The sequence below is a fragment of the Kryptolebias marmoratus genome, linkage group LG2 (genome assembly GCF_001649575.2).
Source record: "Kryptolebias marmoratus isolate JLee-2015 linkage group LG2, ASM164957v2, whole genome shotgun sequence".
Lineage (NCBI taxonomy): Eukaryota > Metazoa > Chordata > Actinopteri > Cyprinodontiformes > Rivulidae > Kryptolebias > Kryptolebias marmoratus.
Genome location: NC_051431.1, coordinates 24,215,204 through 24,229,710, shown reverse-complemented (window position 1 = coordinate 24,229,710; position 14,507 = coordinate 24,215,204). Strand labels below are relative to the sequence as shown.

Here is a 14,507-nt window from a genome sequence, read left to right as displayed (position 1 = left end):
ACTCCAACTACATACAGAATGTTAATGCATAGAAAACAACCTACTACAGCTTTATGTGTTTACAGCAGCAAGTACGAAAACCCAGACTCACACAGTGGTCTCTGCTCAGCCTTTCACCTTGGTACCAGCATCCCCTTTGATTCACTAATTGGCCCTTATTGAATAGACTTAGTTTTCCTTCTCATCCTCCTCACATCCCTCCATCCTTTCTCTTCCTTTCCCGTCCTCCTTCTCTGCCTCTTCCTCTCTCTTCATCCTCCCCTCTTTTTGTTCTCTCCAGCGCTGAAAGAGAGGAAGGAAGTGTGCGGATGAGTGTGTGAACCCCGTCGCCTTTCTTCTCCCTCTCGCCTCATGTTTTCCTTCTCTTTCTGTTTTTGAGTGCGAGTCAAAAGCGGTGAGCCGGGGGCCCCCTTAATGTACACAGAGAAAGACCGGGGCCCCGCTTGGTTTCATCTATAGGGACTGGAGACACTGAGGCCAGCTGAATAACCCTTTTATAGTAGGAAGGCTCAGCAGCGGAGAGACATCCCAGAGATTAAAAGAGGGTCGGTGTCATTAGCTGGTAGTTAGTGTCTTTTCTGTCATAAGTGGATTTGAAAATATGTTGGAGGGAGAGAAGGTAGGACGGTGGTGGGGGTGAGGCTGGTTGTGGCTATGGGTTTTGGGATTAAATGAGCAGCATGCCAAATACACTCACTGACAAAAAACCCCAAAACATTAAGCACCCATAAGAAGTGGTTTGATTTCAACCATCTGTTTGGACCAGTGAGCAGTAGGTAAATGATTTGATTCGCAAGGAGCTGGCGCATCCAAACCTGTTACCAGAGAGCAGGAGTGGTGGCATAAGGAGTGGACTGATTGTGTTATCAGGCAGTTGCTGGAATGTCCAACAGTCAGTCAAAATAGTGAGTGCAGAGGATGCCTTTTGGTTTGGTTGTATCATGTGGGGTGCACGGACGCCACTGGTCTTATTTAAGCCAATGGGTACGTAAGGGCGCCCACGTGTGTGGTTCCAGTTGCCCAGAACAGACCAAACCAATGAAGGGTTCTTGTATTGTGCACAAAGTCTTACAGAAGCCCATGGCATCTGTGCCAGCCATCTGGACACAAGTATTGGACTCTTTACAACACCCCATGTCATCCAGCATTGTATCAGACTACAATACACTACCTCCTACTTTGCATATAGTGCTGTTAACACCAGAGCACAGGCCGCTGTGTTTGGAGTGCTGCCATAACTGAAAAGAGTGGATTGATGCCAAGTGGAGTCGAATTGTTTTCAGAGGTTACGCTTGGTTCTGTATTTTTATAGATGATCATCATGTGAGTGTGTAGCAATGCTGAGGGGAGAAGACAGATCTTGTCAGTTCTGTAGAGAGACGCACCAACGTTACTCCTGGCACTGTGGTGAGAGGAGCCATAGAGCAGGACTTCAGGTCACCTCTTTGGGGGACCCTGATGGCACATTGCTTTGTTAGTGTCCTCCAGCATCCACGTCTTACCCCACCTAAGACTGGACCCCAGTACAGTCTTTTAACAAGACAACATTTGTCTACAGTCTGCAGCAGCAGAATGAGTCCTCCTCTTGTCAGCCAGGTCCCTTAATCTTTCCTCAGTCGAACATGTATGGAATCAGCTTGGATGTCTACTCTGAATTGATCTTTAAGGACAGCTACAACAGCTGTGGACTGACTTGCTGCAGGCGAGGATACAATGACTGCATGACTCACCAAACTGCTGCTTGTATCCTGACCTGAGGGGGAGCCACACCCTACTGCAGTGTCCCTTTACTGATAACTATGTTATCCATTTGATCTGATATTGTTATCACTATACAGTACAGGCACATATGACCTTTCAACATGTGCAGTATATATTTAATTTCCACCATCTCATCTCGATACTTAACTTTTATGTCTGTAAGTGCATTGTGAATCAGTCTTTGAGCTAATTTGCTCCTTGTTAAATCGAATGCAGTTTTAGTGACTCTTTTCTTTTACGTTTCTGGTTTTTCTTTGATCTAATGTAATCCCACCTGATTAGTTTCTGCTTGTTTCTTGTCTTGTCCTGTCTTGTTTCCTGTGCCTGCCTCTCTCAGGACCTCATTGTGGACCAGACCATAGAGAAGGTTTCATTCTGCGCTCCTGACCGTAACTACGACAAGGCCTTCTCCTATATCTGCAGAGATGGAACCACCCGACGTTGGATGTGCCACTGCTTCATGGCTCTGAAAGACTCTGTGAGTGTTTTTTGACATTTTTGCTTCTTTTGTTTGTTTTATATGGTGTTGGTTGCATTGCAGTAAGTACTCAGTTATTAGTTATTAGTGTCAGAGTTATAAAATAGTAATAAAAACATGTATTATAGATGAAAAAAAGATTAAGTATTAAGTATAACTGCAGTTGAGCTAGATAGTTTCAAACCTCAGTTGAAATCTATGGGCTGTCACAATACAAGCAGTATAAAGTCAAGTTATGTTAATACTAAATGTATAATAGTAATAACAGAAGCAATAAAAACTTGTTACAAAGTAAAAAAGTAAAGCTATGATTCAGTCTGGTTTAAATAGTGCTTCTTGGTTACATGAGCTTAATCTGAGGGTTGGATTAATAATGTGGACGGAAGAGAATAGAGCACAAATCTGTGGGATTAGAAAAGGGGATTAACCAGGAGTCTGTGGGGTTATCTGCCCATCTCTGTCTGCCTCTGTTTCCTCGACACACTTTCCACATCTCTACATGTTCAGCTGTAAGTCCTGTGGCTGTCATGGCCGACTCTGAACAGGTACACACGTGAGATTTGGAGGAGAACATTGCAGGAACTTGGTTGCTTTTAAAGTTGTGTGTAGTCACGTTTAGGCTTGACTACATGAGAGATTTACATCCTAATCCTAATTAATTAAAGCAATCAATAATCAGATCATGTTTGTTTGTAATAAATTACCATCTTTCACCTAACAGAAAGCAGTGGCTGTCAGACCTTTCATTAAACTTCATACAGTCAACTCAGAGTTTTCAGACACACAAGCTGGTCTTTTTTTTTATCCTTTTCCATTCATTGTAATTCCAACAGAAAGGTTATCTTCCATCTCATCTTTAATTTGATGCAGACTTTTTTCCGTCCACGTACACCATTGGACACACTGAGTAAACAATGTTGAAACCAGCGTATCATCTAAACTTTAGTTCCGCTTGAAATTCCTAGGCCCAGAAATTAAAATAAATAGGAGTAATGACTCAGTGCCCCCCTGAAAGTTGGACCCAACAGTTTGATAACCACTGTCAGTGGTAGTTGAAACGATCCTTGAATGATAACACTGTCCAAAGAACTCGTTGGGCTTTACAGCTCTTGGGCTGTTGCAGGAAATTAAAAGTGATGTTTTTGTTTGTGGACCAGGGGGAGAGGCTGAGCCACGCAGTTGGCTGTGCCTTTGCCGCCTGCCTGGAGAGGAAGCAGCGCAGGGAGAAGGAGTGTGGCGTGACGGCTTCGTTTGATGCCAGTCGCACCTCATTTGTGCGTGAGGGCTCCTTCCGCATCAACTCGTCCTCCAGCCAGCAGGGCAGCAGCAGCGAGCGAGACGAGAAGCTGCAGGATAAGAAGAAAGGTAGGAGAGCTGTTCACATCTGAGTCAGAAATAATATCTCAAAAACCTTTAATGGGAAGCACATTCATAACCAGCAGACTACAGAGTATCACTCATTATTTATTGATTATAAGAGCACGAATCATTGCATCCCTGTGGCCAACCCCTCCCTCCAGATCAGCCCTCTGCCATCCCAGCCCTCCCACCAGGCGCCGCCTCCCCGCCCGAGGGGGCAGCGTCTCCAATGGAGCGCCCAGAACCAGGCGGGCCTCACGCCATCCCTCGCCGCCACGCGCCCATCGAGCAGCTGGTGCGCCAGGGCTCCTTTAGGGGATTTCCAGCTCTGAGCCAGAAGAACTCTCCCTTCAAGAGACAGCTGTCGCTCCGCCTCAACGACCTGCCATCCACACTGCAACGCAAGACAGACTTCCAGGCCAAGAACCCTGGTGAGTCGAGACACTTGTGAACAGACACTCACACATGTTGACAAGTGAGGACACCTGCTGACATCCTGCCCTCAATAACCTTAGTTTCCTAAATTAAAAGCCTTCAAACGTGGAACTTACGGGGAGAAGTTGCAGGATAAGTTTTAAGTAATAGTTTCTGCTTTGGTGGCTGTGTAAAAATGATTTTTCAGTGTCTTAACTGATGCCATGTTAGTTCATACAGTAATAATGCCGTATAATATAAACCTCTGCCAAGCAGGACAGCTGTCCAAAGAAAAAGTCACTAATGCACAAGCAGCTCTGTTTTGTTTTTAGATTTTTGATTTAAATGAATCCACGACAGCTCTCGCATACTGTAATTCACACTGCTCATATGTAAATTTAATTCATCTGTATGTCATTTTAAAAAGTTCTTTCAAGATTTATTAGCATATATTCGAGTATCTGTACTCAGTCAACTCAAAAACTTTAACACAACCTCCTTTTTTTATAGATTCTTTCTCAAGTTCAGAATCAAAGAAATCCAGACTCTTGATCTTTTCTTCTTCCAACTTTTTCTTCAAGTCACGCTGCATTCACTGTAACCTCGGAAACTTTTTTTTTTACTATTGCATTTTTTTTGCCATTAACTGTCAAATGCCATCACAGAGTTTACTGAATATTTCATACAAACAAAAAACTAACAGTGGCCTGGCGGTACTTTACTTAGTGTATCTTTTTAATCACAACTTGCTCATTATAGTCCTCTGATTTGTTTTCCTTTTTCTCAGACACATGTTGAGTATTTCCATTTTTAACTTTCTCACTGAATGGACCACTGAATGATGCTGAAGTGTTGTTTAAATTATCCTGTAAAAGCAAGACAAAGCTCAGAGGAATGGGCCCACGTTCACAGAGCCGATACGTGTTTTACTGTCTGACTTGCTGTTACACTATTACAGTTTGAACTCATGCATTGATCTGCGGCACATTATGAAAATGAGAGTTTATATCTGTGGTGCTGTTTTTTTTAAACATATTCCAGTTCAGTGCATGACTTTCAACAAGAAAAGTTGGATCATTATTAACTGGGACCAAACTTCAGATGAGAGAAGCGTTACATTCTGGTCTGCACTCTGTCTGCGGTATGTGTTGTGAACGGTCACTTTGCATACAGAAGGCTTTATTGAAGGATAAGGGTTGCTGTTGTTTGTGTGTTTTTAGGCATTTTGAAACAGGTGCCCTGGAGGAGAAGGGGAAAGACTTGAGCGTTTCACTACACCTAAGATTTGTCGCACAGAAAACAGCACAAATATCAGACAAGCAAAACAAGACAGCTTTCGTACTCTAGCCCTGTTGTATTTTTCTATTTTGATCAAACCACATCAGACATTTCAATCAGACTTCTGGAAATTGTGTCAAACAGGCACAGTTTATCTTCTTTAATATCAAAACGCCCCTCGGTATAATTATATTACATATCTCTCTGGCATGTTTTAATTATTTTTTCTATTTTGAGTACTCCTTGTTATTCCAGAAGGAATCGAGAGACGCTGCTGCTGACTCTCTACACAAACACAACGAGCACACGGAGGCTCAGCATTCCTCTTGCGTCGCGGTTATCTGTCTGAGCTTTATTACATTTTCCATTTGGCTTCAGCGTATCACTGCCGACCCTTGTCGGAAGGGGTCAGGGTAATCTTATTACCATATAAACCTGCTTTTTTTTTCTTCTTCTTGTAGGTATTCAGTTTAATCATGCCTGCGTCTCAGTGAATGCGTGGCAAAATGGGGCGAGACAGAAAACAATTCTTTCTGTGGATCTCCGAGAGCTTTGCACGTATTTGTTTGCTTTTGTAGGTTTGCATATTTTTATGAACCACTCAGCCCTCACAGGTTGTTGAGTACATAAACAGAACTCAGTGTGGTGCTGCAGGAGCAACGTGATGATTATAGTTATTATCAGAGATGAGGAGAGTTGAGCATATGTATCCAACATGTTTTCAGTGGTGGATGCGATGCCGTTTGAATCCCACAGTGTGCACACTGTGCTGATACACAAAGACACACTCGCTCAATGGCAGCAGCCAGGTCTGCTGCTTCCTTTCTCCCGTGTGACTTTCTGAACAATGTTTGTATTGATTTGTGCGGTCAATCAGCTATCCTAGTTAGCCTTCAGCAAGTCCTCCTCAACCTGCCAGTGCACAGAGGATAACAAACACACACACACACACACACACACACACACACACACACAGCACAGACATATGTGATTCTTTAAGCACATCTGAACTCTTGTGGCTAGAAGAGAAAAATAGCTGGAACCCAGTGTCAGTCTTTGTGAAACACAAACCTTACACATGCTTCCGGCACCTTCTGCTCCCGTCAATACAACTCAAGGCGTGTGTCGGTTTAAAGAGATATACGTTCAAATTCAAAGAGTGGGCTTAGAGACACAGCAGCAGGGTTTGCCTTACAATAAGCCTTTCTGCGCAAAGTTGTATTCATTTTGTTTAGTCTGAATTCCCACTTCATCTTCATTCACCAACATGCACATGTAGGCAAATAAAATTAAGACAAATCAAAGCCTTCCAGCTTTGATTTGTTATAACGTCTTCATTTTTCTTCATGTCTTCATTCATCCACATTTTGGTAGCAGCTTTTCTGAGTTTTTGAAGAAAGAAACCAAATAAGAAAAAGAGCAAGGAACGACAGGTTATATTTTTAATATCTTTATCTCTTGCCAATCAGTTACAGTAGGTTTAAAATCGTGTAAAATCGACTCAGAGGCACATCACGTGATCCTACACCCTTTAAATCTCTTTCACTTGTCAATAAGTCCTGATTAAGTCAGAATCTCACTTGGCTGCGGCTTTCAGCGACAAATTGTGAAAGGCAATTTGCAATGGAGCTCCCAAAATGTCTTGAAACGTTCTGTTTCCCCACATGAGTTCCAGGTCCTCGCAGTTTTGTCACTCGGCTTTTGAGCGTGTTCGGAAAATCTGCGAGACAGATTTTTCCCTCAAAATAGTCAGAGTCATCGCCGGTGTCTCAAAACCATCTCGAACCCTTCTCAATTTAGTTGCTGCGATTCTGGAGTGTCAGCCTCAAATGTCCAGGTCTAACCATGTCAAGAATAAACGATGAATTAAGAAAAATGGTCCAGACCTGTTTATCTTCATTTGGAAAGTGCACACCAGCAGTTTAAATCTTAGACGTATGGTCAGCTGCCAATATGGGTACACAGTAGGTAAGATGTGGGCAGAGGTAGGCACAACATAATGTGCATGGATAGTTTTGCAGGCCATGCACATGAAAATAGGTTGTGATTTTCAAAAACTGACAAAACACATCCACATGGCTTGCTGGTCTCTTAGTCAAAAACGCTTAGACTCCAACTGAGGAATTTGCCTATTTTTATGTCATTTTGAGTTGCCAACTAGTCTCCAACAGTCAAAGCCAAGTGAAATGCTGGCATTAGGAAACCATGCTGGAACAGAAAAACTTGTATTTCTGACATCATGATAGGCTTTTCTTTTGTTCTACTTTCTCTGACTTTGATGCTAACTAGGACTATTGCTTCCCCTCTCTCTGTTTGTCTCACCCCTCACTCCTCTTCTTATCCCATCCCACTTTCTCTCTTTACTTTCTTCCACCAACCCTCTGTGTTTTCCTTTCTTGCTAGTACTAGAGATGGACATGGGCCTACCAGGTGAGGGTGACAGTAGTATTAATGCCCTGTGCTGCCAGATCAACGCCTCCTTCACGAAGCCATCGGATGAGCTCTTCTCCAACCCGTCTATGTGTGCTAATGACCCACCGGCTTGCACTGTGCCTCCCATTCTGCCTCCACCTCCTGCGTCAATGCACGGTGAGGACTAAATCAAACTGATTGTGACATATTGGTGTTCTGAACCTTACTCTGTGATGGTGAGGTGGTACCACTTTATAAAACTTTTTTTCCCCCCCTTATATTCCAGCTACCTCAGCCTGGGTTCAGCCAGAATCTTCCCTCCACTCTCCTCCACCGGTTTCCATGATGATGCAGAGTGGACACAAACGCACGCCTTCAGAGGCTGAGAGATGGTTGGAGGAAGTATCTAAGGCTGTCAAAGCCCAACAGACACCCCCTCCAGGCCCCATCATCCCCACCATACCTGGGCCACCTTCAGTGACCAGTCACCACATATCCACTCAAGCAGCCATGTCAGCTGCCCCGGTCTCCACTGTCCCCATGCCCCTCGGCACCTTGTGCAAACCACTTATCTCAGGCCCCTCTGCTCTTCCTGGTCAAGTCCCAATGCCCCTTCCACCCATGTCAATATCATCTGTTCCCCTAATACCAGGTCCTCCAGTGTCGGGTCCCCCGATGTCTCTTCCATCCATGTCCATCCCTACCATGTCAGGTCCGAGCATGTCCGGTGCCCCCATGATTCAACCTTCTCTATCTGGACCCCCTGGTTCCCTTCCGAGCTCCATGCAGCCGTTCCCTCTGGCTTTTGATACCACCCCAGCTCCCGTGGGAATGTTTGCCAGCCAGCCGGTCCAACCTGCTTTCATGCCCATGCAGACCTACATGCCTGGTCTGGCCAGTAGTATGACCTATCCCAATGCCAGTGTGCCTGTGGTGGGCATCACACCATCGCAAATGGTGGCCAACGCCTTCTGCACCGCCACAGGCTCATCAGGCACGGGTGGAGCCATGGGATCGACTGCAGCAGCGTCCAAAGTGGGGGCGCTAGGAACAGTCGGACAGCACCATTCCTATCCAGGAGCACCTGGTGCATCTGCAGGGTTCCCCACAGCTTCATTTTCCTCCACTCCGCCACTATCAACATCCATCAATGGCCTCCCACCACACAGCGGCGCAACAACGACCCTCCAGAACGGGACCTCAGGCACTACTGGGAGCAGCGGTGGCGGTAGCAGCTGGCCTCCAGAGGGCAGCCAGCTAACAGCTCCGGCAGCTAGCAACACCCAAGACGATGACCGTTTTGAAGCCAAGTGGGCGGCGCTGGAGACCAAACCAGCCCCTCAGGCGGCAGAGAACAAGGCACCAGCTGTCACCGCCAACCCGTTTTCCAACAATCTGCAAAAGACTTTTGAGATTGAGCTCTGAGCCGGATTCAGGATCTCAAAGCTCTGGAGTTAAAACCCAAGGAAGTCAGGAACTAATTCCAACATCTTTGTTTAAATGGGATGCAATTTGCTTCAACCTTTTCATAGGAGTCAGTGCTACAATGATGGAAATTTCTTTCTTTTTGCTCCCATGTGAGATGGAGAATAAAACAGCAGTTTGCCGTGTTGCAATCTGAAAATCAGGTCTCTGGCTCTTTCAACCTGATGAACTGAATCCCTTCAGTCCACCTGTCAACTGCCTCTCCTTCACGTGTTTACCTCTCTGCTCCGGCTTCACGCTTCCTTCTTTGATTCCCTGGATACACTGCATGAGAGGAGCACTGCGGCGGCGGGGGCGACACAGTCCGGTGGTTTCTTTCTTTAAAAGGGGACTCCACTCAGAAGCATTCCAACTCCATGCGATTATTTTGGAGGTCTTGCTTGATTTCTTTTGTGGGGCTTTGCAACATGTGTGGAGAGGCAGGATTTAAAGAACTGATGCTGATCTAAGCAAAGCACAGATGTTTGGATGCCTGAAAGGACCGGACCCAAAAGACTCACTGACCAATAGTAGAGATTTATGGCCAAAACTATTTTATTTATTGTATTGTATTTTTTATTCTAACAACTTATGTGTACTTAAAAGTCCTACATCTTAAGCAGTGTTCCAGGAGCATGTTGTTATTGGTTTTTTTAGCCCTGCATATATTTTGTTTGTTTCTACTTTTAAAGAGTAAGAAAAATTCACTTGACAGATAGTTTACAGGCGTGACTAAACAGCAAAGAAGGCAAAGCACTGTGGGAATCATGTGACAGGAACCAAATAACCACAACACACACTCTCCAGCTGTGTATGGTGACATGTCAGAGCGGTGTATGTATACAGCAGAGGGGTTTTAGTCCTCGCACACACCTGCACCTCTGCTGTTGAGTCCGGATGGCGTCTCTCGACTGTGTAGCTCGTTTCTCTTGCTACGATGCCCGACCGCAAGGGCAGCGGCACATGAAAAATCGCTTCAGGATAACCAGCACACAGACACTCTGGAAGGTATAGCACACAGCTGTCGTTTTGACTTTATCTTCACCAGAAAAACACGCGAGGAACTTCAACAACTCAGAGGATAAAAAAAAGACTGTACAACACTGTGCGACTGACTGAGAAACAATGCACTACATTCCAGATTTCATAAATCCTCATTTGTCTTCAGACACAGGGTATAGTTCTATCATGTTCAAAATGATTTTCTTTATCGACTGTAGCACTGCTACACTCAAACGTTTAGGACCGACGCAGGGAGGTGAACACAGAAGTCCAGTACAAAGAGACTCAGACAGGAAGAATGAAATAATCATGAATGTAAGACTCAGCGGGGAGAGAAATGTACCAGCAGAAGCACAGTTTACTATCGGAGACGACTGGCCAAACCTGAGAGAGTCTTACCTTTAAAGATTACAAAAACAAAGAGAGGAAAATCGAGAAAAGACGGGATGAACAGGATGTAACAATGAGAAGCAGATTGGGTCAAACTGTTGAGATCAAATTCACATCACCCACAGTGGAAGAAGCGTCTTGTGTTTTTATTTTTTAAATTTTATTTAATATCTGAGACGCTCTCACTTCGGCAGCATTTTCCTCAACTTTTCAAACCTCAAAAGCAACACTTCTGATTATATTTAAAAGATAAATTCCTCTTTGTAATTGAAGTCATCAAAAAGTACTTTTTCTAACTTTATACAACTCTTGATATACGTAGGTAACATTCCATCAGCCAAGCTTTTAGCAGTTTCAGTTTGGCTCCTTTTAAAAGGATATTCATTTTGAAGTGGAGTTCTTAGGAAAAGCTAGAAGCAGTTATTGTCTTACCTGTTGTAGATATCTCTATGAGCGTCCGCAGTTTGGAGAACTAGAGTTAAAATCTGACAGGACTGATGAGCTAATGGCTAGTCCAAACAGGACCAAGACCGAAGTGGATTGCTGTCATCTTAAAACAACTCCGATCTTAAAATTTCACGACGAGCTTGCAAACACTATTTTATAAACCTTTGCATCATGTAAAAGTGTAAATAATAGTATTTGCATAAACTTAAATAAAAATATAAAAACTGGAGTTGTTTTAGGACAGCAGCCAACTGCTTTGGACCTCGGTCTGCTTGGGCCAAGTCGATGCGCTAATAAAGTCTAGTCCAAGCGGACCCACTTCCAAACTGGGTTTTAGTGCCTTAAAAAGATTCCAGCTTAAAAGAAGAAATAAATTCTTATTGTCTCATACGAGCGCTGTTATCAAAACCTTTACATCATCTTCAATTGAACCTTTCACTGTTGTTTTGGCAGAAATATTATAAAACTCCTGCAGGAATTGAGCCCTGGCTGGAGCAGAAGTGCTACAGCTAGCTGCTGCTGCAGTTTGCCCTTAACCACAGAATATTTTGTTTGTAAATAACCATGTATTGCAAAACTGTTGAGAGTATAAAACTTGATTTTTTTGAGATTGGGGTTGTTCAGACTTGCCATTAGCTCATCAATCCTGTAAGAATTCAACTTTATCTCTACAGACTGGTTTTATTCATAAAGTTATCTACAACAGGTAAGATAATAATTGCTCATAACTTTACCACAGAAATTCACTTCGAATTGGCTGGAATATCCTTTTAAGAAGACATTACAAAAAGTAGAGATATTGATGTTGAAGGCCTTTCCACATGTTTCTTTCTCCGTGTTTTTAAACTGCAGTTTAACCAGAGATGCTCCTTTAGAAATAAATTGGAAACTGTTACCTGCTCATCGTTTTGATGACCTTATTTGGTCTCTTCCTGTGGCAGCAGTCCAATCTGATTGGTGGATTTCTCAGATCATTCAGACTTACGGACCGTTTGCCTAAATCGTTCCATTTTAAATCCTCAGAATTAAATTAATATTTCTTCTTATTTTCTGTGAACAAATCCAAATTTATCTCTCCTTTAAACAGAACAGATCTGCTCACAGAATTTGTGCTTTTGTTTCATTCTAGATATTCTTTTTTGCCCTCAACTCTTCTTTGCACGCCCTGCAATTACACGTGTTTTGCATTAAAGCAAACTTATTGACCTCATAAACTTGATTGTAAAACGATAGCTTAGTGATGGTAACAAAACAAACCAGTGGAGTTTATTTTTAATCTTTATTTACAGAATTTTTGTATTTAAACCAACATATTTGTATTGTAATTACATTGTACAAAAGATAAATAAAGTAATATAATAATACTCAGGTTTTGTATGTCATTGTCTACAGACGAGTTATTTGGATTTACTGATTGCCATTTTTGTTTTCCAGATTTTCTCATCAAATACTGAACTGCCACCTATGTTTCTGCATACCAAAAGCTTGTAAAAAAAAGTAGTATTTATTACAGGGATTTAAAGTGAGTTAAACTCCCTGTAAAGCCCTAAAGTTGTACAGCACTTATTAATCATGTTTGCTGGTTGTTTGTCTGGTAGGTAAGAAGACTGTTGTCATAAAAAGTCAATGAATCATAGGTATGTTGAAATAGAGGCTTTATTGGGCTTGACATTTATAATTTTTGGATTTAATGTAAGCAAAACACTTCTCAGCCTCCCCAGGAAAGTTTACTCTGGGCTGGGAACGCCTTGGGATTCCCAGGAGGAGCTGGGGAGAGGGATGTCTGGGTTTCTCTCCTGGACCTGTTGCCTCCGAGACCCGACCATGGATAAGAGGTAGAAGATGGATGGATGGATAGAAACACATCAAAATTGTTCAAAAAGGTGACAAAGATATCTAAAGATACTACCTAGCAGTTATTAGGAATAATTCTTAACTTGTCACAATAGAGATATAAAAAGAGCATCCTATAGTCTTAGGGAATTTTTTTAATCTAAAATGTATAATTTTGTCCTTTTAAAGACTTAATATATTTATTAAAATATTCAAACAATCAGGATAAATCTATTTATGCTGACAAAACCAGAAAACTGTCATTAACTCGGAAAAATACACTTAAAACTCATTGTGAAAGATGGAAATGCATCAACTTTCCTCTCACAGTAGTGATGTGGGACTTTTGTAAAAGTTAAGGTGACATCATAACTTTAAGTTAAACATAATGGGATAAAATCTCTAAAAGTAATAAAACTTTAACTGCAGTTTTGTACAAAGCGTAACCAATATCAGAATGCAGTTCAGTCATGTAAACTGTGAATGATGGTTCGACTGTAAAATATACCTGAGCTACAGAGCTCCGAGAAGGGCTGACTCACCAGTGAACAGTGATGAGGTGCTTCAGCGCTCAGGCTGTGGCTTCTTGTAATCAAAACCTAAAACTGCAATAAATTCACAATGAACATTATCTGATTTTCACTGCTGTTGTTACAGACACACTGGATGATGTGCAAAATATAGCATTTTATTTAGATTTTACCCAGCATCTCAGCTTATGTCTTTTTTTACAAGATGTCATAATAATGTTGCCAAACAGGCACTTTCTCAACTAAAAAGAAGTCTTAACAGTTTAACAGACATGTAAAACTAATGCCTTTTCTCTTCCCCCTCTTTTAGGGATATTTATATATATTTTTATTACATTTGAGTAAGAAGCTCTGTGGAGCACAGCACCACATAGATGAAAACAATCACTAGATTTTCAGCATAGATTTTAAAAAATTGTTGATTAAAGAACCACCAAAATGAAAATTTTCCCTTAAATTATCCAGCGGAGCTTCACAAACAAACAATTTTCTTTGAGGTTTTGGTGCAGCTTTAGGATTTAACAGTGAGTAGACACAAATAATAAAACCAGCTGGACAGGAGATTAAAATGGTATTTAGCAGAGCAGGTTGTGGTTACAGAACAAATAAAGTGTCCTTGCTGAATGTAGTTACAATGAAAATGATAAACTGCAGAGTCAAGAGTATGAACATGTGCAGTGTGATGAAGAGGGGCACTACACCCTGCATCAGACTGAAACTTTGAACTAATCCGGACTTTATTATATTTGCTTCCTACAAATGATGCACCGGAAGCTTTCAATAAATCCTCTTAACGTGACACAAAGAAGGGGCTTGGAAATACCCTCTGTCTGTCTGTCGTCCGGTTCATCTTGTAAGGTGGATAACTTAAAAAATAAGCAAAGTGCCGACTGCCATTTTGGTTTGTGGCATAAGTAAGGTCCCTGTCGAAAATGGGGTTGCCACATCAAAAACTAAGATGGTCCTCGTCTTAAATATATGTAAACCAGTCACTCCATTTACCTGAGGAAACTATACTTTTAAGCTAAATAAAAACTAGACATCAGAGTTTCCTCAATCTTTTGGTCTATGATCTATGGTGGCCACCCTCCGGCCCCGCCATTGTGCCTGGTGAAGGATAAAACTGCCAGCATACGTCA

The 14,507-nt window shown here is 42.4% G+C and overlaps 1 protein-coding gene across 5 annotated transcripts in view; it reads left to right on the top strand.

Annotated features, from left to right (window-relative positions):
- Nucleotides 1-12,369, top strand: part of numbl (NUMB like endocytic adaptor protein) — a 77,888-nt gene extending 65,519 nt beyond the window's left edge. For 4 of the 5 annotated variants that reach the window (XM_017435366.2, XM_017435365.3, XM_037980076.1 and 1 more), the window contains exons 5-9: nucleotides 2,099-2,239; nucleotides 3,397-3,604; nucleotides 3,760-4,029; nucleotides 7,694-7,879; nucleotides 7,989-12,369. In XM_017435366.2, the coding sequence (XP_017290855.1) occupies nucleotides 2,099-2,239; nucleotides 3,397-3,604; nucleotides 3,760-4,029; nucleotides 7,694-7,879; nucleotides 7,989-9,127 (1,944 nt within the window). In that variant the 3' untranslated portion in view covers nucleotides 9,128-12,369. The remainder of the gene's footprint in view (nucleotides 1-2,098; nucleotides 2,240-3,396; nucleotides 3,605-3,759; nucleotides 4,030-7,693; nucleotides 7,880-7,988) is intronic. The other variant, XM_017435363.3, reaches the window with a different exon arrangement.
- The last annotated feature ends 2,138 nt before the right edge of the window (nucleotides 12,370-14,507 follow it).